At 48.2% G+C, this 21,039-nt stretch overlaps 1 protein-coding gene across 3 annotated transcripts in view; it reads left to right on the top strand.

Moving 5' to 3' along the window:
* The window catches only part of ESPN (espin), a 284,273-nt gene that overhangs the window by 113,411 nt on the left and 149,823 nt on the right, over positions 1 to 21,039 (top strand). For all 3 annotated transcript variants that reach the window (XM_073603648.1, XM_073603646.1, XM_073603647.1), the window contains exon 6: positions 17,497 to 17,710. In XM_073603648.1, the coding sequence (XP_073459749.1) occupies positions 17,497 to 17,710 (214 nt within the window). The remainder of the gene's footprint in view (positions 1 to 17,496; positions 17,711 to 21,039) is intronic.

Raw genomic sequence — 21,039 nt, 5'->3', positions numbered from 1 at the left:
GAGCTTACAATCTTAAGTCTCTACCAACATTGCATACATATACATACTAGGGCCACTTTAGATAGGAGACAGTTATCCTTTGATGTGGGAGTTAATCGGAATACCTGGAGGAAATCCACACAAGCACAGGGAGGACATGCAGGTTGTGTTACCTTCAATCCAAATTTCCTATTCAGTTTTTTTCTGCCACTAAATGTCCTCCAGTCTAATGGCCAGCATCATTCAACCCACTTTCTCTGAGCCCAGGTCACCCTGGACCCCTCCCCCCCAGCCTGGACTGGGGGGAGTTAGATTTTTCCCATTCTGTTTTGACCTGGTGATCTGGCCAGTAACACATCTCCGGTATTAGAGCGCCCCCCCACTCTGGATGAAGGAGCACAGGTGGCACCTTTGGACAGCAGCATTGTCAGTCTGGGGGGGAGGGGAGTGTTTGATGGACTAGCGGATTTAAATACACTAAAAAATTGAAGTCAAACTCCAGCTTACACTTTATAATCAGTTACAGCAAGTTTTTTTTTTTCCTTTTGGGATAAAGATGTTACATAAATAAATAAAAGTTGATCATTGTAAGTGCCCCTGTCAATGGTAAATGGTTTGTCCCATTCATCAATGTCATTTCCTGCTTGTGTGATCCTCTCACTGATTTTCCCATGGCACAGGTACAAGTCAGATTTTAGGCATTCTCTGCAATAGGAATTTCAGTTTTGGTGAGATACTACCCCCCCCCCAAGGGCTAAATACTTCTAAAGTGATGCTGACACTGCAACTTTACTCTAACACACATGTCAAACACAAGGTCCGCTGGCCGAATCTGGCCCGAACAGGCGATTTCATGTGGCACTCGCATCTCTCCTGCAGCTGCAGCACCCCCTTGTCTCTGCCATCACCTTGTCTCAGAAATTGGCAGCAGAACATAGGACCAAACTCCGCTGCCAGATCCTGCGCTTCTCTGAGCAGCTGTGGAGAGGCTCATCTCTGCCCCCCTTCCTGTTTCAGCAGTCAGCTGACTCCAGCCTTCCTCAGGTCCTCCTCCAGACTCTCCATTTTCTGCCTCCCAGCCAGGGGCGTTGCTAGGTGGCAACAAAACAGGGGCTTCAGCCTGAAGTCCGAGCCCAGCACTGGGGGTAGAGGGGTAGTACCTAGCTGATGCGTGCTGACCTACTTGATACTGACCTACCTGACATACACTGACCCACACTGACCTACTTGACACTGACCTACACTGACCTACCTGACCTACACTGACATACCTGACCTACACTGACCTACCTGACCTACCCTGACCTACCTGACACACACTGACCTATACTGAGCTACCTGACCTACACTGACCTACCTGACGCACACTGACCTACACTGACCTACCTAACCTACACTGACCTACCTGACCTACACTGAACTACATTGACCTACCTGACCTACACTGACATACCTGACCTACATACCTGACCTACACTGACCTACCTGACATACACGATCTACATTGACCTACCTGACCTACCTGACCTACACTGACCTACACTGACCTACCTGACCTACACTGACCTACCTGACACACACTGACCTACACTGACCTACCTGACACACACTGACCTACACTGACCTACCTAACCTACACTGACCTACCTGACCTACACTGAACTACATTGACCTACCTGACCTACACTGACATACCTGACCTACATACCTGACCTACCTGACCTACACTGACCTACACTGACCTACACTGACCTACACTGACCTACCTGACATACACTGACCTACACTGACCTACACGACCTACATTGACATACCTGACCTACACTGACCTACCTGACCTACACTGACCTACACTGACCTACCTGACCTACACTGACCTACCTGACCTACCTGACACACACTGACCTACACTGACCTACCTGACCTACACTGACCTATCTGACATACACTGACCTACCTGACCTACACTGACCTATCTGACATACACTGACCTACACTGACCTATCTGGCATACACTGACATACACTGACCTACCGAGTGCAGCGGACAATTCGACTGTGTGTGGGCTTCATCGGACTTGCAGCTGACTTTTTCGGTCGAAAATCTGACGGACTTTAGATTTGGAACATGTTTCAAATCTTTCCGACGGACTCGAGTCCAGTCGAAAAGTCCGCTCATCTGTATGCTAGTCCGACGGACGAAAATCGACGCTAGGGCAGCTATTGTCTACTGGCTATCAACTTCCTTATTTTAGTCCGGTGTACGTCATCACGTACGAATCCGTCGGACTTTGGTGTGATCGTGTGTAGGCAAGTCCGTTTGTCCGGAAAGTCAGTTGGAAGTCTGCCGAAAGTCCGTCGGATAGACCGTCGGACCAGTCTGGTCGAAAAGTCCGCTCGTGTGTACGCGGCATAACAGGTTTTCTTCTAAGATTGTCCTGTATTTGTCTCCACCCATCTTCCCATCAACTCTGACCAGCTTCCCTGTCCGTACTGAAGAAAAGCATCCCCACCACATGATGCTGCCACCACCATGTTTCACGGTGGGGATGGTGTGTTCAGGGTGATGTGCAGTGTTAGTTTTCCACCACACATAACGTTTTGCTTTTAGGCCGAAAAGTTGAATTTTGGTCTCCTCTGACCAGATCACCTTCTTCCACATGTTTGCTGTGTCCTCCACATGGCTTCTCACAAACTACAAACAGGACTTCTTATGACTTTCTTTCACCAATGTCTTTCTTCTTCTTCACAGAACAGCTGTATTTATACTGAGATTAAATGACACACAGGTGGACTCTATTTACTAATTAGGTGACTTCTGAAGGCAATTGGTTCCACTAGATTTTAGTTAGGGGTATCGGAGTAAAGGGGGCTGAATACAAATGCCCCCCCCCCACCACTTTTCACATATTTATTCGTAAAAAAATGTTGAAAACCATTTATCATTTTCCTTCCACTTCACAATTATGTGCCACTTTGTGTTGGTCTTTCACATAAAATCCCCAGAAAATACATTTACGTTTTTGGTTGTAACATGACGAAATGTGGGAAATTTTAAGGGGTGTGAATACTTTTTCAAGGCACTGTAGATGTTTGCTTTCAGGTTTAATAACGCTGATCTGACCACAGAGCTTTATTATTTGTCCATTTTTATCAGTCCTCCATTCCTGTATCAACATTGTTAAGGTAGCACTTCCAAGACGCGGCGTTCTCCGTGAGAAGTGCCATTTACATCCGTCTACCATATGTTTCGAGTCCTGGCCTAACTCCTAACAGCTAAAGTAATTATTACAAAGGCAACTCTCTGTAGACCTGAGACAGTTACAGAGGATCCCGGGGGACCTCCACGGTGCAGGTTACGAGAATGCGCATCTCCATTCTTCCTTTCCGGGAGTAGAATAAGATATTTGTCAGAACGCCGAGCGAGGAGCTGCAGGAAACTTGGAGGAAAATCTACTTTCCATTTCCCCCGTCCGGAGAGAACATGGGCAATGTAAGCGATTTTGTATCTCGTCTCATCTTCTGTATGTAGCCGTGACCCCGGGATCGCCGATTAAATCCATCTACCTGGCCCGCTGAGGTTGGAGGAGTCTGATAGGACTGGTTGGGATGAATGTAACAACGTATCAGGGAGTGACCGCGGAGGGAAAGCAAAGAGAAACATTTGTTTCTGATTTGTGTTCTTTAGATTTGTACATTGTATTCTTTTCCTATTCAGTTATTTTGTGTTGTTGTTTTAGCTTTTCATTATGTTTTGCTTTTATATCACACAGTGTTTGTGCTTTCATGTGTTTACGTTTTGTATGTTAGTGGATTTGCACAGCTGCTTACAACCCACAGCCGAGGCTCACGCCAGTGTTGCCGCACAATACAAAAAGCGCGTTTCGGACCATTTTCTCGCGTTTTCACGTGTTTCTGTTATGGTCGACGACAAGCGATATCTGCTGTGACATCGTTGTTGTTAGGAAGAAACCAAGCAGCGGTATTGGCTCACACCCTTAGCGTTTTTACGGCCCACGTTTGCGCGGAGTGCGGCAGTTCATTCAATCGAATGGGCTGCCGTGCCTGCATTTCCACACAAAAAAAAAAAAGGCGCATGCACCTTTTTCAAAAACGCAGCCGCAGGGAAATCGCATGGTCTTTTTTGACCATGTGATTTTTTTTTTTCCCTGCGGTTCCCGCAAACGCACTGCAGGCTGAGATGCGTTGGGGTGTTGTTCAGAATGAATGCGTCTCCTAAGAGCAGTGCGATTTGGCTGCGGGTGGTCGCAGATGCGATTTTTCGCACCCACAGCCACGCGCATGGGTGTGAACCTAGTGGTGGCCCCTAATGCAGGGCGCAGGGGCACCCGCCCCTCTAACCATGCGTCCAGCCCCCTAATCTACATGCAGGGCGCCGGGCGCATGGATTCCAATGGGTGTTTTTTTTTTTTTTAAGCATGTGATTAGAGCCTGAGGCTCTAATAGGCTTCAAAAAAGGTTGGGCTTCACAGAACAGCTGAGCACTGTGCCCCGAGGCCCACCCAGTTGTGTGACAATAGCGAATTCATATACAATATCGTCTTCCCGATTCTCTTCCTGGCCAGTCAGGAAGCGGGTCCTGAGACCCGTCACCCGATTGGCCAAGAGGAGAAGCGATCGAGGAGGAGGATGGAGTGGGGCGCAGGGGTGGCTGCCGTGAAGCACCAGGAAGGGGAGACTCCGCCTGCCCGCCTGCCGTAGGAAGCGCTGCCCGTGACCTAGATGGGGTAAGAGCGGGGCTTGGGACCGACGGGGGGGAGGGGGGATTGGGGGGTTTTGCTTGTGACCCCAAAAAATATACCACTGGCCACCACTGGTGGGTGCTACACCCACCGAAAAACAACAGGGGGTAAAATTCCAGACACTGCCATGAAGCATAGCATCGCAGCATTGGCATGTGCGAGGGTAACAGTTGGGGGTGCGGTAAAAGGGTGAACAAGCCCTAATACCCAGCCACTGCATATGTGGGCATCCACAGTGGCACGAGGCTGTGCGTCTGGGCCAGCAGGATGGGCTCCTGATCATGTGACCACTTTGGGAGTCAATCATGGTGGTCACATGATGCAGAAGCCCCCCCATCTCCCAGGCATTAAAGACCACTTGAGGCACCATTCACACTAGTGCGATATATATATATATATATATATATATATATATATATATATATATATATATATATATATATATATATATATATTTTTTTTTTTTTTTTTCCTGCATCATCCATCGAGCCGCAATGCACAACATTGGAAATCCCATTATTCCCTAAGGTGCCTGTTTACATCAATGCAGTATAGTGTGCAGTGCAATTTTTTTTTTTAAGTATTTTGGCCCTATAGACTTCAAGTCCCCTATGGGGTAAGATTTTGTTGTGACAGGTTCTCTTTATTGTGACATCAGTGATCTGTTCTCTGTTGTCTCGCCCGTCCTCCATTGAAGGTAATGGAGTACAGATCACACTCCGTGGCAATAACGCCTGGCGAAAATGAAGGCCAAACCTGAAATGATGTGATACATGTCATTCCTGGGTTCTTACTGGGGAAATCAGCACTTTTGCTGGACACCCTCCCCTCTACCCGGCAACACCAATCATGTGCTTTCTAGACCAACAGGTGCGAGCCTTGGAAACATGGTGGGGGGGGAGGGGAAAGGGGGGCAACGAATGCACCAGGGGTGCGTGGAAGTGACAGAGAGATGAGCTGATCACCGTGCTGCTTCTCCTTTCACTGTCCAATCACAGGTTGGGGGTGGGCCCAGGATGCTCTGGGCTCAGGGGAAGTAGGTTGAATGATGCTGGCCATCATACTGAGGACATCTAGTGGCTGAAAAAAGTACTGCATGGGGCAATTTCTAAATAATGAATATTGCAGCAAAAACTGCTTTTAATTATTTTTTTTCTTTTGATTTTTTTTTTTCTTGGATGGGTTTCTGCTTTTAAAAGGGGTGCAAACCCATGGGATCATATATAGGTAGGGGAAATCAGCAAAGAGACGTTTGCTGGACACCCACCCCTCAACCTGGCGACATCAACCATGGGGTTCCTGGGCCCGCAGGTGGAAACACGTAGCCTTGGAAACATGGTGGGGGTATGAGCAGGGGAGGAAGGGGGGGGGGCAACAAATGCACCAGGGGTGCATGGAGGCAACAGAAAGATGAGCTCATCACGGTGCTGCTTCTCCTTTCACTGTCCAATCACAGGCTTGGGGTGGGTCTAGGGTACTTTGGGCTCAGAGGAAGTAGGTCGAATGATGCTGGTCATGAGTTTGAGCACATCTAGTGGCAAACCAATCAGACGACAATGTACACTTATTGAGGGATGGTTGCTTATTGGTTGGGGAATTTACCCCGTTTTGCACCGCCTTGATGAAACTGCATAGTTTTTGGACGGGTTTCTGCTCTTAAAAGGGTGGCAAACCAATGGGTTCTTACCTAGGTAAGGGAAATCGGCAAACAGACCTTTGCTGGACACCCACCCCTCAACCTGGCGACACCAACCATGGGGTTCCTGGGCCCGCAGGTGGAAACACGTAGCCTTGGAATAATATAGGAATGTTCCCCCAAAGGGTTTTAAAGCAGCAGCACAGGCAAATTCAAAATAGATTGTATAAAAATACTTTATTTATGAAAATATAGGTTGCAGTTAAAATATAGGCTCTGGTTAGGGGATAACAATAACATTCCACGATACAGAAGTGCAAACACAAAATTACAGCATCACATGTCATATGTCTGTTGTGATGATGCCCCAACGCGTTTCGACCCATGTGGTCTTCTTCAGGGTGTAGGTTTGCTCTAAAGATATATATATATTTTTTTAACATCTCAATTATTAAAAGAGATTATTGCATCATATATTCAGTTTCATATATACAAGGTATAGTTACCACTGAAAGGTAAAATGGGATCTCCTGACCAGAATTTTTTTTAAAAACATTGGAAGATCCCGAAGGTTCCATGACCGTTTGTGTCCCAAGGGTGGAAAGAGTTCAACCCGATAAGGCTTGCAAGCAGTCACGCTTAGGACACCCTCAGAGGGTAAAAGGGGGGGGAAACACCTGCAGCAAATTCCCAGTGATATCATTATATCAGGAGATAATTCTAATTTAGTCCTAACATATTACAAGGTATCGGATGGATTCCAAACGTTTGTCAACGTGTATCTACGTTATATTAGTATTATCAAGTGTTCGTCATTGGTACCAATTAGGTTCCAAATGTTTATTTATTAATAATATGTTTATATATTATTATAATAATGATGAGATGTTATGCGAAGGGGAGAATTAAATGATGTGGATAATTATTTGATTATTAGTGTATGTGTTAGTTGCTGTGATTAAAAAGTGTTGGTGAATAGAAATATGAAATGAATGGACATGTGTCAGTAGCCTTGGAAACATGGGGGGGGGCATGCACGAATGTACCGGGAAAACACAAAAAAAACAAAAAAATACTGCGCTACCTATAGAAACTAACCCCCCAAAAAGCAGCAGTTAAACAGTGAGATGTGCACTAAAATAACTAATAAAAAAGAAATAATCGCGCTAAATATAAGTGAAACACATGAAGCAATCTCAAAGACTTCCGTGAGCGAGTACATATATAAATACAAAAATGTTGAAAAATATTAGAAATTACTAAAATAACTAATAAAAAAGAAATAACCGCGCTAAATATAAGTGAAACACGTGAAGCAATCTCAAAGACTTCCGTGAGCGAGTACATATATAAATACGTACCGTAACAATGTAATAATAATGTAATAAATAAATACGTAACGAATATACCGGGGGTGCATAGAAGTGACAGAGAGATGAACTCATCACTGTGCTGCTTCTCCTTTCACTGTCCAATCACAGGCTGGGGGTGGGTCTAGGATGCTCTGGGCTCAGAGAAAGTAGGTTGAATGATGCTGGTCATCACATTGAGGACATCTAGTGGCTGAAAAAAAAAGTACCGCGGGGGAAATCTCAGGATTGGGAATATTGCAGCAAAAGCTGGTTTAATTTTTTTATCTTTTTTTGGGGGGGGCTGGGATTCTGCTTTTAAAGTAATGCAACCCAATCAGGTGACAATTTACACTTATTGAGGGATGGTTGCTGATTGGTTGGGGGAATTTACACCTTGATGAAACTGCATAGTTAGCATTTCCTCTCCTTTAATAATATATAACGCGATTCCATGTCTGAAGACACATGTCCAGGAAATTCACCGATGTGACCTTCTCTCTAAGGTGACTGGTCCTCCTACTTAGTGCTGCTTGACTTTAAATTATTAAGTCTGGAGGCTTCCTAAGACTGCTGGAGTGCCGGTGCCCGGTGCGTCACTTGGTGGCGAGGAGGGGGAGGGGAAGGTCGTTCCTTCCTTACCTGCATCTCCAACATCCACAGGTGATAGCAGAGCTGCAGGTGCACCAATATCTTTGATGAGGTACCTTTCCCTTCCCCCCCTCCCGTTCCTCTTCCTAGATTTCCTTACAAATCAATTTAATTCTACTTCTCCGGGGCTCATTGACTTGCTAATTTGCGTTTCTCGCTTTACGTTTCTATAATGTTCCTTCTATCTCGCCTCCATCTCTCCTTCTAGTGTTTCTTTACTGTCCATCGAATGTCAACTCGATATTTGTGACTTTGTCTTTGAAAAATGGGAGGTTTGTACCGGTAATCATCTGCAGATCCCAGCCAATCACAGCCCAGTTTTAAGTAATGTGGCTGTCGCTGTTTTTGTTACATAATTCTTGTTACTATTACTGTCTTTTGTTTTGTTTTTTAGTATTGTGCTAGTTGAGGGTTCTGTTGGTTGGATTGTTTGTACTTTTAGAAGTGTTATCCTTCCTTTTTATATTATCCCATATGCATTACTTGTTTGTTTTTTTGTTTGTTTTTTTTATGATTTACCTTTTCCCTACTAACGGACTTCACTCCTCATCTCTTCATGGTCCCCACATACTGTGCATTTCCATTTGGAACATTTATATTTATATTTGTTTACACAAAAAAAAGTGTTTTGTTGTGGACTTCAACATTTTCCATTTGAGCCTAAATTGAAACAATGTAGCAGGTCATCAGTTTTCCAATATTTCTGTTGCATCATTTGTGGTATAATGGAAATAGTTTTTTTTTTTTTTCATGGGCTGAAAAAAACTAAGTTGTTTATTTTAAAATGGGGTTTTCCAATCTACGGCCCAGGGGCCACATGTGGCCTTCTACAAGATTTTATCCGACCCGTAGCTGATGTGTACGGCCTCCGCTCTGTTGGGGATCCTGATGTAAGGGGGACCATGCTATGGACTCTGACCAAAACGAGGACTCTGCTATAAGGGGTCATTCTGATAGGGACTCTGATGTAAGAGGAATTCTGATGGGGACCCTGATATAAGGAGGGCCCGGATATATGGCAGTCTGTGCTATTGAGTCTGATTTAAAGGGTAATTCTGATGGGAACTGTGGTGTAAGGAGGATTCTGATGTAAGGTGGGAGTCTGATGGGGTCCCTGATGTAAGGTGGGAGTCTGATGGGGTCCCTGATGTAAGGCGGGAGTCTGATGGGGGTCCTGATGTAAGGTGGGAGTCTGATGGGGACCCTGATGTAAGGCGGGAGTCTGATGGGGACCCTGATGTAAGGCGGGAGTCTGATGGGGACCCTGATGTAAGGCGGGAGTCTGATGGGGACCCTGATGTAGGGCGGGAGTCTGATGGGGACCCTGATGTAAGGCGGGAGTCTGATGGGGGCCCTGATGTAAGGTGGGAGTCTGATGGGGACACTGATGTAAGGCGGGAGTCTGATGGGGGCCCTGATGTAAGGCGGGAGTCTGATGGGGGCCCTGATGTAAGGCGGGAGTCTGATGGGGGCCCTGATGTAAGGCGGGAGTCTGATGGGGGCCCTGATGTAAGGCGGGAGTCTGATGGGGGCCCTGATGTAAGGCGGGAGTCTGATGGGGCCCTGATGTAAGGCGGGAGTCTGATGGGGACCCTGATGTAAGGCGGGAGTCTGATGGGGACCCTGATGTAAGGCGGGAGTCTGATGGGGGCCCTGATGTAAGGCGGGAGTCTGATGGGGGCCCTGATGTAAGGTGTGAGTCTGGTGGGGGCCCCGATGTAAGGTAGGAATCTGATGGGGCCCTGACGTAATGTGGGAGTCTGCTGGGGAGTTGATGTAAGGTGGGAGTATAATAGGGGCCCTGATGTAAGGTGGGAACCCGAAGAGGACCCTGATGTAAGGTGGGAACCTGATGGGGACCCTGATGTAAGGTGGGAACCTGATGGGGACCCTGATGTAAGGTGGGAACCTGATGGGGGCCCTGATGTAAGGTGGGAACCTGATGGGGGCCCTATAACAAGAAGAGAAGGGAGGGACTTTGGACTTTATAGGCACAGTAACACCAAGTAAATTAGAAAAATAGTTTATTGAAAAAACATAGATAAAACACTGATTATTAAAAAAAACACAAATCATCTACATGCATGAATACCTAATAAAGTTGTTGCTGTACAAAACCATCTAAGTAGATAGAGACTCGGACGTATGGATGACCATCCAAGGGAAATAGGGGTCCGAAAGTGTGGCTGGACAGCAGATCAACGATAAATTATTTCATATCAAAAATGTGTTCAACATGTTGTGCGTGCCTTCACGCTTCTTCAGGAGCAAAGAGTTATTGTGGCTAACAAAGGTGTAAATAGAATCATACAATTAGTATACAATAATCTAACAACAACAAAAAAGACATAAAAACAATCCAAACAGTTCAAAAACCTGTGCTGGCCAGACTGCAGGGGGGCTAGGCATACATAGGGAGCAATGAAAAGTCACCACGGGGGCGTACAGAACATTGTATCAAGGTGTATATAAAGAAAAGATACTAAGTAAACATTTGAGGTAGCCAGCCAATAAAATAGCCAGATAAGAAAATAGTATCTGTAAAATGAAAAGGGGAGGGGGGGGAAGTATTACATACTTACTATATTAGATATATTTAAGATGTAAAATCGTATATAGACACGCAGATGTTGAAAGAGGGGGACGGTACTTAGAAACTGGACCAAATACACAACATGTGGGGTCCAATATGGGCATGAGAATTCACACTGTCTACAGAAAAATATATAAAAAGAAATTTTGTGAAAATAGTAAACGGTGACACTGACCTGGATATTTCAATTAACCCATAAATAGCAGAACAGCTCACCAATAGATGGATTGTAATGGAGGCTATGTGTGGTAGAAACGGAGAATCCTGTTAAGGGTCATGCTGATTAACATAGATCCATTAGTAGAGAGAGTCCAGTACTGTGTATATATATATATATATATATATATACAATGTATAGAGACAGTATGCACTATACATAGATCACATATGAGGAATAAAGAGGATGAATATGAAATCAGGACTCCGTTCACCTAAAAAGTAAATCAAATAGGCAGATAAGGAAAACGATGAATGAAGCAACCTATGTAAAGATAAAGCCAGTTCCTATGGACAGATCGATCGTACCTCAATATCGTGGGGTGGACAGACCAGCGCGTATCAACGACCGTCTGCGGTGTCAGCTAGTAAACCATGCCAGGACGTGTGTCCTAATTGAGTGTACGTCCCGCCCATCGTCAGCAAATCGGCGTAGCCGATGTGACGTCATCTGGACCGACGCATGCGCATTCCAATGCGCATGCGCCCTCTCAGCTGAGAGCGTCATCTGGAGATTGATGACGCTCCCTCCCGGAGAGAGGGCGCGCGCCGCATGGAATGGCACTGGTCAGCAAAAGGAGAGCTGTGAGCTCCCCTGATGGCCAATGCAAGCGTCACAGCACAAGGTGGATAAATGGTGTGACGCTGGGCGGCTGCGTACTGACAGAGAACTCGCCCCCCCAGATGGTGACCCTGATGTAGTGTGGGAGTCTGATGGGGACCCTGATGTAAAGTGAAAGTCTAATGGGGGCCCTGATGTTAGGTTGGAACCTGATGGGGACCCTGATGTAAGGTGGGAACCTGCAGACTCTAACAGGTTTTCTTCTAAGATTGCCCTGTATTTGGCTCCATCCATCTTCCCATCAACTCTGACCAGCTTCCCTGTCCCTGCTGAAGAAAAGCATCCCCATACCATGATGCTGCCACCACCATGTTTCACAGTGGGGATGGTGTGTTCAGGGTGATGTGCAGTGTTAGTTTTCCGCCACACATAGCATTTTGCTTCTAGGCCAAAAAGTTACATTTTGGTCTCATCTGACCAGATCACCTTCTTCCACATGTTTGCTGTGTCCTCCACATGGCTTCTCACAAACTACAAACAGGACTTCTTATGACTTTCTTTCACCAATGTCTTTCTTCTTGTCACTCTTCCATAAAGGGCAGATTTGTGGAGAACACGACTAATAGTTGTCCTGTGGACAGATTCTCCCACCTGAGCTGTGGATCTCTGCAGCTCCTCCAGAGTTACCATGGACCTCTTGGCTCTTCTCTGATGAATGCTCTCCTTGCCCGGCCGGTCAGTTTAGGTGGACGGCCATGTCTTGGTAGGTTTGCAGTTGTGCCATACTCTTTCCATTTTCCGATGATGGATTGAACAGAGCTCCGTGAGATGTTCAAAGCTTGGGATATTTTTTTATAACCTAACCCTGCTTTATACTTCTCCACAACTTTATCCCTGACCTGTCTGGTGTGTTCCTTGGCCTTCATGGTGCTGTTTGTTCACTAAGGTGCACTGTATGTAACCCCCTGCAGTCCTCTCTAATATGAGATGCTCGGTGATCCTTCTCTTTCGGTTTCAGGCTCCCTCCAGTTGACAAATGTAACAGAAATTAAGGAATTACTTAGTACGCTTGGTTCTGCTTTTGAAAAGCTGGGACCATTCCAGGGACCGATCTTCAAATACAACGGTCCTTGCAATTCAGGGACTGTTGACTCCTAAACCTATGAGGCTGCTGGGTTCTTCATATATAGTTACGCTCTGGGGCAAGAAATGATTAAGTAGGGCACTCTGAGTCTTCATGGTCCTGGCAGGAGATTGCGGTCTGCTCTCTTGTGATGAAGGAAATGAGGTTAATGGTCCCGTCTTCATTTATAGGTTGTAGACGCTCCTCTCTCGCTCCTCCAGAATCTTGCTGCTTATGTCTGTGAAGGTCCTCAGTTTTTTATGGTTGTGGTATATAGTATATAATAGCCGTTAGTCACATTCAACTGGACTTGTTGTATAATGTTGAAGTTTGTAGCTTACTCAAGACTTTTCTTCAGTTCCAGTGGCGGTGCGTCCATATAGGCGCACGGGCACCGCCCCTTCTCTCCTGCCACCCCCTCTAGCACCAATAGATAGATTGCATTGCATGAATCTATCTATGGCTGCCACTGCCACCCCCTATTCAGGTGTCGGCCCCTTTTCGGGCGCCTGAATTACAGCGGTGGGGGGTGTTTTTGAAGCACCTTATTATAGCCATAGGATTTAATAGGCATCAAAAAAAGTGACCTGCGAGCGCCATGCTGGGCGCTCGCAGGTCACTCAGCTGTCTTAGAAAAGCGAATGTATATTTGCTTTCCTAACACTAAACCACCTCTCCGCCAATCAGGTGCTCGGATCTGCTCTGAGCTATCCCAGGCAGGGTAAGTGCAGACAGCGGGCGGGGGGGGGGGGGGGGGGCACTGGCAGCATTTGATATGGGCACAGTGGCGGCAATTGATGGGCACAGTGGCTGCAATTGATGGGCACAGTGGCGGCAATTGATGGGCACAGTGGCTGCAATTGATGGGCACAGTGGGTGCGTTTGATGGCACAGTGGCGGCGATTGATGGGCACAGTGGCTGCGTTTGATGGGCACAGTGGGTGCGTTTGCCACAGTGGGTGCGTTTGATGGGCACAGTGGCGGCAATTGATGGGCACAGTGGGTGCGTTTGATGGGCACAGTGGGTGCGTTTGATGGCACAGTGGGTGCATTTGATGGCACAGTGGGTGCGTTTGATGGCACAGTGGCTGCGTTTGATGGGCACAGTGGATGCGTTTGGCACAGTGGGTGCGTTTGATGGCACAGTGGCGGCAATTGATGGGCACAGTGGTGGCAATTGATGGGCACAGTGGCTGCGTTTGGGCACAGTGGGTGCATTTGATGGCACAGTGGCTGTGTTTGATGGTACAGTGGGTGCGTTTGGCACAGTGGCTGCGTTTGATGGCACAGTGGCTGCGTTTGATGGCACAGTGGCTGTGTTTGATGGCACAGTGAGTGCGTTTGATGGCACAGTGGCTGTGTTTAATGGCACAGTGGGTGTGTTTGATGGCACAGTGGCTGTGTTTGATGGCACAGTGGCTGCGTTTGATGGTACAGTGGGTGTGTTTGATGGCACAGTGGCTGCGTTTGATGGCACAGTGGCTGCGTTTGATGGCACAGTGGGTGCGTTTGATGGAACAGTGGCTGTGTTTGATGGCACAGTGGGTGCGTTTGATGGCACAGTGGCTGCGTTTGATGGCACAGTGGGTGCGTTTGATGGCACAGTGGCTGCGTTTGATGGCACAGTGGCTGCGTTTGATGGCACAGTGGCTGCGTTTGATGGCACAGTGGGGGCGTTTGATGGCACAGTGGCTGCGTTTGATGGCACAGTGGGGGCGTTTGATGGTACAGTGGCTGCGTTTGATGGCACAGTGGGGGCGTTTGATGGCACAGTGGCTGCGTTTGATGGCACAGTGGCTGCGTTTGATGGCACAGTGGCTGCGTTTGATGGCACAGTGGGGGCGTTTGATGGCACAGTGGCTGCGTTTGATGGCACAGTGGGGGCGTTTGATGGTACATTGGTGGCTATTGATGGGGTTTTTTTTCAGAATTTTTCCGTTTGTCTGTGCCCCACAAAAAATTTGAGCACCAGCCGCCACTGAGTTCCATTGAGGGTCAGGAAGATACCCCAACTTTTATATCCGCATGGCACAGGCACCTTAAAGTGGAATTTTAGTTCAACACCAACTACTCTTAAAAAATGCTGCCCAACAGTTATGCTGACTGACCTGTGTAATAAAGACATGTATACTTACCTATTTTCATCCCACTCTGATTCCGTCCCGTGATCCCCTGTATCAGCCAGTGGCAGCTGCAGGGGAGAGGAGGGAGTGATGGCTATTAAAGCCTGGAACGGTGATATCATCCATAGGCTCCTATAGCCAATACATTGTTGGTGCTCCCTCCTCTCCCCTGCAGCCTTTGCTGGCTGGCACAGGGGAGCTGGATCACATGAATGGAGCAGGCCGAAATATACAGTATATCTTTCTTACACAGGGTAGTCAGCACAGGTGTTAGGAGGGGGGAGAGGACATGTTTAGTGACTTGCGGACCGCCCGTCGTCATTATACGGCGGCTGTTTAACGTGGAATACCGTTGTTATGGCAGAAGATAGCTGCCATAGCCACGGTATCGATTTAAACAGCGGGTGGTCACTTTTACTGGCGGCGGGGGGGAGGTGCCTCCTCCCGCCGCTCCTTGGTGGTCTCCGCCACTTACCGGAGCCGTCAGTAGTGGCAGAGACGATCGGGTCCTCTCCTTTCTGAGGCTGGATGAGAGAGAGAAAGATGGCCCCCACTCGGCTCCATACCATTGGATGACGGAAGCGAAGTCAAACATCACTTCCACCCAATGGTATTAATAGAGGACATTTTTTTTTATTGAAAAAAAAAAAGCCTTTTTTTTTTTTTTTTATTGTATTTTAGTGTAAATATGAGATCTGAAGTCTTTTTGACCCCCCAGATCTCATATATAAGAGGACCTGTCATGTTTTTTTTTTCTATTACAAGGGATGTTTATTACATTCCTTGTAATAGGAATAAAAGTGACCCAATTCTTTTTTTTTTTTTTTTAAAGTGTAAAAAAAAAAAAAAATATGACATTTCATTTTTTTTTTTTATTGCATTTAAGTGTAAATGTGAGATCTGAAGTCTTCTTGACCCCCCAGATCTCATATATAAGAGGACCTGTCATGCTTTTTTTCTATTACTTAGGATGTTTACATTCCTTGTAATAGGAAATAAAAGTGATCCAAAAAGTGTAAAAAATAAAAATAAAATAAAAAGTAAAATAAAGAAAAAAAACAAAAGTTAAGCGCCCCGTCCCTCCGTGCTCGCACGCAGAAACAAACGCATACGTGAGTAGCGCCCGCATATGAAAACGGTGTTCAAATACCACACATGTGAGGTATTGCCGCGATCGTTAGAGCGAGAGCAATAATTCTAGTCCCAGACCTCCTCTGTAACTCAAAACTGGTAACCTGTAGACATTTTTAAACGTTGCCTATGGAGATTTTTAAGGGTCAAAGTTTGTCGCCATTCCACGAGCGGCCGCAATTGTGAAGCGTGACATGTTGGGTATCAATTTACTCGGCGTAACATCATCTTTCACAATATAAAAAAAAATTGGGCCAACTTTACTGTTGTCTTATTTTTTAATTCAAAAAAGTGTATTTTCTTTCCAAAAATATTTCGCTTGTAAGACCTCTGCGCAAATACGGTGTGACATAAAGTATTGCAACGACCGCCATTTTTTTCTCTAGGGTGACTGAAAAAAAAATAATGTTTGGGTGTTCTAAGTAAATTTTCTAGCAAAAAAAATAAATAAAATAATTTTAACTTGTAAACAACAGATTTCAAAAAGAGGCTCGGAGTAGTTGGGGTTACAGTGGAATTCCACTTTGAGGCCAGGTTCACACCTATGCGTTTTTATTGCAGTTTTCAGAAACGCACTACAGTCCATGCAACATGGTTTCCAATGATACAGATTCATATCTGTGCTTCTTTCAGCTTCTGCACTTTTGGAAAGGGTCAGGGATTTTTTTTTTTTCCCGCAGTAGATTGCGTTTTGCGTGTGATCGACTTCAATGGACACAAACCAGAAATTCAAGTGTTGCTGTGTTTTTGATGCGTTTTTACATGCGTTCCGCAAACTGTGAATAGCCGGTTGTCAAGGAGCGGACGGCCGCTGCATCTTTAATAACCAATGAATCATCAGCTGTCAGCGGGGCTCCCCGCTGACAGCTGAATGTCAAAAAGAGAGTCGCCAGCAATAAAAAAAAAAAAAAAATCGGGGAAAAACTTGATTGAAGATACAAGAAAAATATTTATCATTTATCCTTTCAAGCTCATTTCATACATAACTACCCTGTTTCCCCAAAAATAAGACCTAGCGTGATTGTCGGTGATGGCTGCAATGTAAACCCTACCCCCCCAAATAAGTCCTACCCTGAAAATAAGACCTACAAGGCCTTTAACTAGGGCTTATTTGGGGGGGTAGGGCTTATTTTGCAGCCATCACCGACAATCACGCTAGGTCTTATTTTGGGGGAAACAGGGTATAGGGAACTAGATCACCCCAAAAATTGTCCTATTGGTAATTTTGACAGTTTGGGAACACCAGTCCTGAAAATGTCCATAGGAGATGTTCTCAGCACCCCCTACTGTGGACACGTTGTTGTATTTATGAAGGGCCACGTTCCTTTGTGTGTGGCCTCATTTCTTGTATTTTTTTTTATCGTTTTGCAGAGTGTGGAACATCGTGTGCTCTCCAGGGATCCGTCGGCAGATATGGAGCTCAAGCAGCCGGATTCGGGGATGTCCTCTCCGAACACCACCATGTCTACGCAGCCGGCCCACTTCGACATTGGATCGCCCACCAGTACACTTTCCAATTATGACTCCTGTAACTCCAGCCAGTCCAGCGTGGGAGACAAGAAGCAGATTCAGCACACAGGACCAAGTAAGTTCCAGCTCTTCTCTGACTGGATTGAAGGGAAAAAATAATTTTACTTAAAAAGTGCTTTTGCCTTTTGAGCTTTACCCAAGAAAAACAACCGGAGCGCTTTAACCCCTTCAGTACCAGGCAATTTCCCCCCTTCCTGCCCAGGCCAATTTTCAGCTTTCAGCGCTGTCACTTTTTAAATGCCAATTGCGCGGTCATGTGACGCTGTACCCATACACATTTTTATCATTTTGTTCCCACAAATAGAGCTTTCTTTTGGTGCTATTTGATCACCTCTCCTTTTTTCTTTTTTTTTTTGCTAAACAAATAAAAAAAGACCAAAAATTTTGAAAAAAAAACTGTTTTTTCCTTTGTTTCTGTTATAAATTGTTGTAAATAAGTAAGTTTCTCCTTCACTGACAGGCACTGATAAGGCAGCACTGATGAGGTGCCACCAATGAGGTGGCACTGATGGGCACTGATGATGGGCACTGGTAGGCGGCACTAATGGGCACCCATAGGTAGCACTGATAGGCGACACTGATGGGCACTGAAAGGCTGCACTGTTGGGTACTTATGGGTGGCACTGATAGACACTGATAGGCATCACTGATGGCACTGGCAGGCAGCCCCAATCAATCAGCGCAGACCCCCCCCCCGTCAGGAGAGCAGCCGATTGGCTCTCCTCTACTCAGTCAGAAGCGAGTAAGAAAAAGACGATAAACGTCTTTTTCTGTTTACACTGTGATCAGCTGTGATTGGACACGGCTGATCACATGGTAAAGAGTCTCCGTCAGAGGCTCTTTACCGAGATCAGTGTTGCAGTGTGGCAGACTAACACGCCGCACTACCGATCACCGGGGGCGTGCCGGCTGTTATCCTAAAAGATGTCATATGACATCCAGTCTGGATAATTGAACCACCGCTCGGCCGTCATTTTGCTATAGGCCGGGTGGGAAGTGGTTAATCCCTCTGACCCTGCTACACATACTGAGGGTTCCTAACAAAGCAGTACAGCTGGCCCTACTGTACCCGGGCCCAGGCTCCATTCGTTCAAAATGGGGGTCTGGGCACCTGCTGAGCAGGAGAGCCGGCTGTACTGCCTTACTGCTGACACAGATCCACTTGTGGCTCCCCCTGCAGCGCTTCCGGCTTCTCCTCCTCTCCTTCCCTCCAGCTGCACTCCAGGAGGATCAGTTTCAAGTATCTGTGCCCCCAGCCCCCCAGCCCATCACTCTAAACACCCCCCCTTGCTGTTTTGGCCCCCCTGTGAACTTCCCTTTCACCTGCTGTCTGGGCCCCCCTGTGTACCCCCCTTTCACCTGCTGTCTGGGCCCCCCTGTGTACCCCCCTTTCACCTGCTGTCTGGGCCCCCCTGTGTACTCCCCTTTCACCTGCTGTCTGGGCCCCCCTGCGAACCCCCCTTTCACCTGCTGTCTGGGCCCCCCTGTGTACCCCCCTTTTACCTGCTGTCTGGGCCTTCCTGTGATCCCCCTTTCACCTGCTGTCTGGGCCCCCGTGTGTACCCCCCTTTCACCTGTTGTCTGGCCCCCCCTGTGTACCGCCCTTTCACCTGCTGTCTGGGCCCCCCTGTGTACTCCCCTTTCACCTGCTGTCTGGGCCCCCCTGCGAACCCCCCTTTCACCTGCTGTCTGGGCCCCCCTGTGTACCCCCTTTCACCTGCTGTCTGGGCCCCCCTGTGTACCCCCCTTTCACCTGCTGTCTGGGCCCCCCTGTGTACCCCCCTTTCACCTGCTGTCTGGGCCCCCCTGCGAACCCCCCTTTCACCTGCTGTCTGGGCCCCCCTGTGTACCCCCCTTTCACCTGCTGTCTGGGCCCCCCTGTGTACCCCTCTTTCACCTGCTGTCTGGGCCCCCCTGTGTACCCCCCTTTCACCTGCTGTCTGGGCCCCCCTGTGTACCCCCCTTTCACCTGCTGTCTGGGCCCCCCTGTGTACCCCCCTTTCACCTGCTGTCTGGGTCCCCCTGTGAACCCCCCTTTCACCTGCTGTCTGGGCCCCCCTGTGTACCCCCCTTTCACCTGCTGTCTGGGCCCCCCTGTGTACCCCCCTTTCACCTGCTGTCTGGGCCCCCCTGTGTACCCCCCTTTCACCTGCTGTCTGGGCCCCCCTGTGTACCCCCCTTTCACCTGCTGTCTGGGTCCCCCTGTGAACCCCTCTTTCACCTGCTGTCTGGGCTCCCCTGTGTACCCCCCTTTCACCTGCTGTCTGGGCCCCCCCTGTGTACCCCCCTTTCACCTGCTGTCTGGGCCCCCCTGTGTACCCCCCTTTCACCTGCTGTCTGGGCCCCCCTGTGTACCCCCCTTTCACCTGCTGTCTGGGCCCCCCTGTGTACCCCCCTTGTACCTGCTGTCTGGGCCTTCCTGTGATCCCCCTTTCACCTGCTGTCTGGGCCCCCCTGTGTACCCCCCTTTCACCTGTTGTCTGGCCCCCCCTGTGTACCGCCCTTTCACCTGCTGTCTGGGCCCCCCTGTGTACTCCCCTTTCACCTGCTGTCTGGGCCCCCCTGCGAACCCCCCTTTCACCTGCTGTCTGGGCCCCCCTGTGTACCCCCCTTTCACCTGCTGTCTGGGCCCCCCTGTGTACCCCCCTTTCACCTGCTGTCTGGGCCCCCCTGCGAACCCCCCTTTCACCTGCTGTCTGGGCCCCCCTGTGTATCCCCCTTTCACCTGCTGTCTGGGCCCCCCTGTGTACCCCCCTTTCACCTGCTGTCTGGGCCCCCCTGTGTACCCCCCTTTCACCTGCTGTCTGGGCCCCCCTGTGTACCCCCCTTTCACCTGCTGTCTGGGCCCCCCTGTGTACCCCCCTTTCACCTGCTGTCTGGGCCCCCCTGTGTACCCCCCTTTTACCTGCTGTCTGGGTCCCCCTGTGAACCCCTCTTTCACCTGCTGTCTGGGCTCCCCTGTGTACCCCCCTTTCACCTGCTGTCTGGGCCCCCCTGTGTACCCCCCTTTCACCTGCTGTCTGGGCCCCCCTGTGTACCCCCCTTTCACCTGCTGTCTGGGCCCCCCTGTGTACCCCCCTTTTACCTGCTGTCTGGGCCCCCCTGTGTACCCCCCTTTTACCTGCTGTCTGGGTCCCCCTGTGAACCCCTCTTTCACCTGCTGTCTGGGCTCCCCTGTGTACCCCCCTTTCACCTGCTGTCTGGGCCCCCCTGTGTACCCCCCTTTCACCTGCTGTCTGGGCCCCCCTGTGTACCCCCCTTTCACCTGCTGTCTGGGCCCCCCTGTGTACCCCCCTTTTACCTGCTGTCTGGGCCCCCCTGTGTACCCCCCTTTTACCTGCTGTCTGGGTCCCCCTGTGAACCCCTCTTTCACCTGCTGTCTGG

The sequence above is a fragment of the Aquarana catesbeiana genome, linkage group LG10 (assembly GCF_042186555.1).
Source record: "Aquarana catesbeiana isolate 2022-GZ linkage group LG10, ASM4218655v1, whole genome shotgun sequence".
Classification (NCBI taxonomy): domain Eukaryota; kingdom Metazoa; phylum Chordata; class Amphibia; order Anura; family Ranidae; genus Aquarana; species Aquarana catesbeiana.
This window is presented reverse-complemented; position numbering and strand designations above follow the sequence as displayed.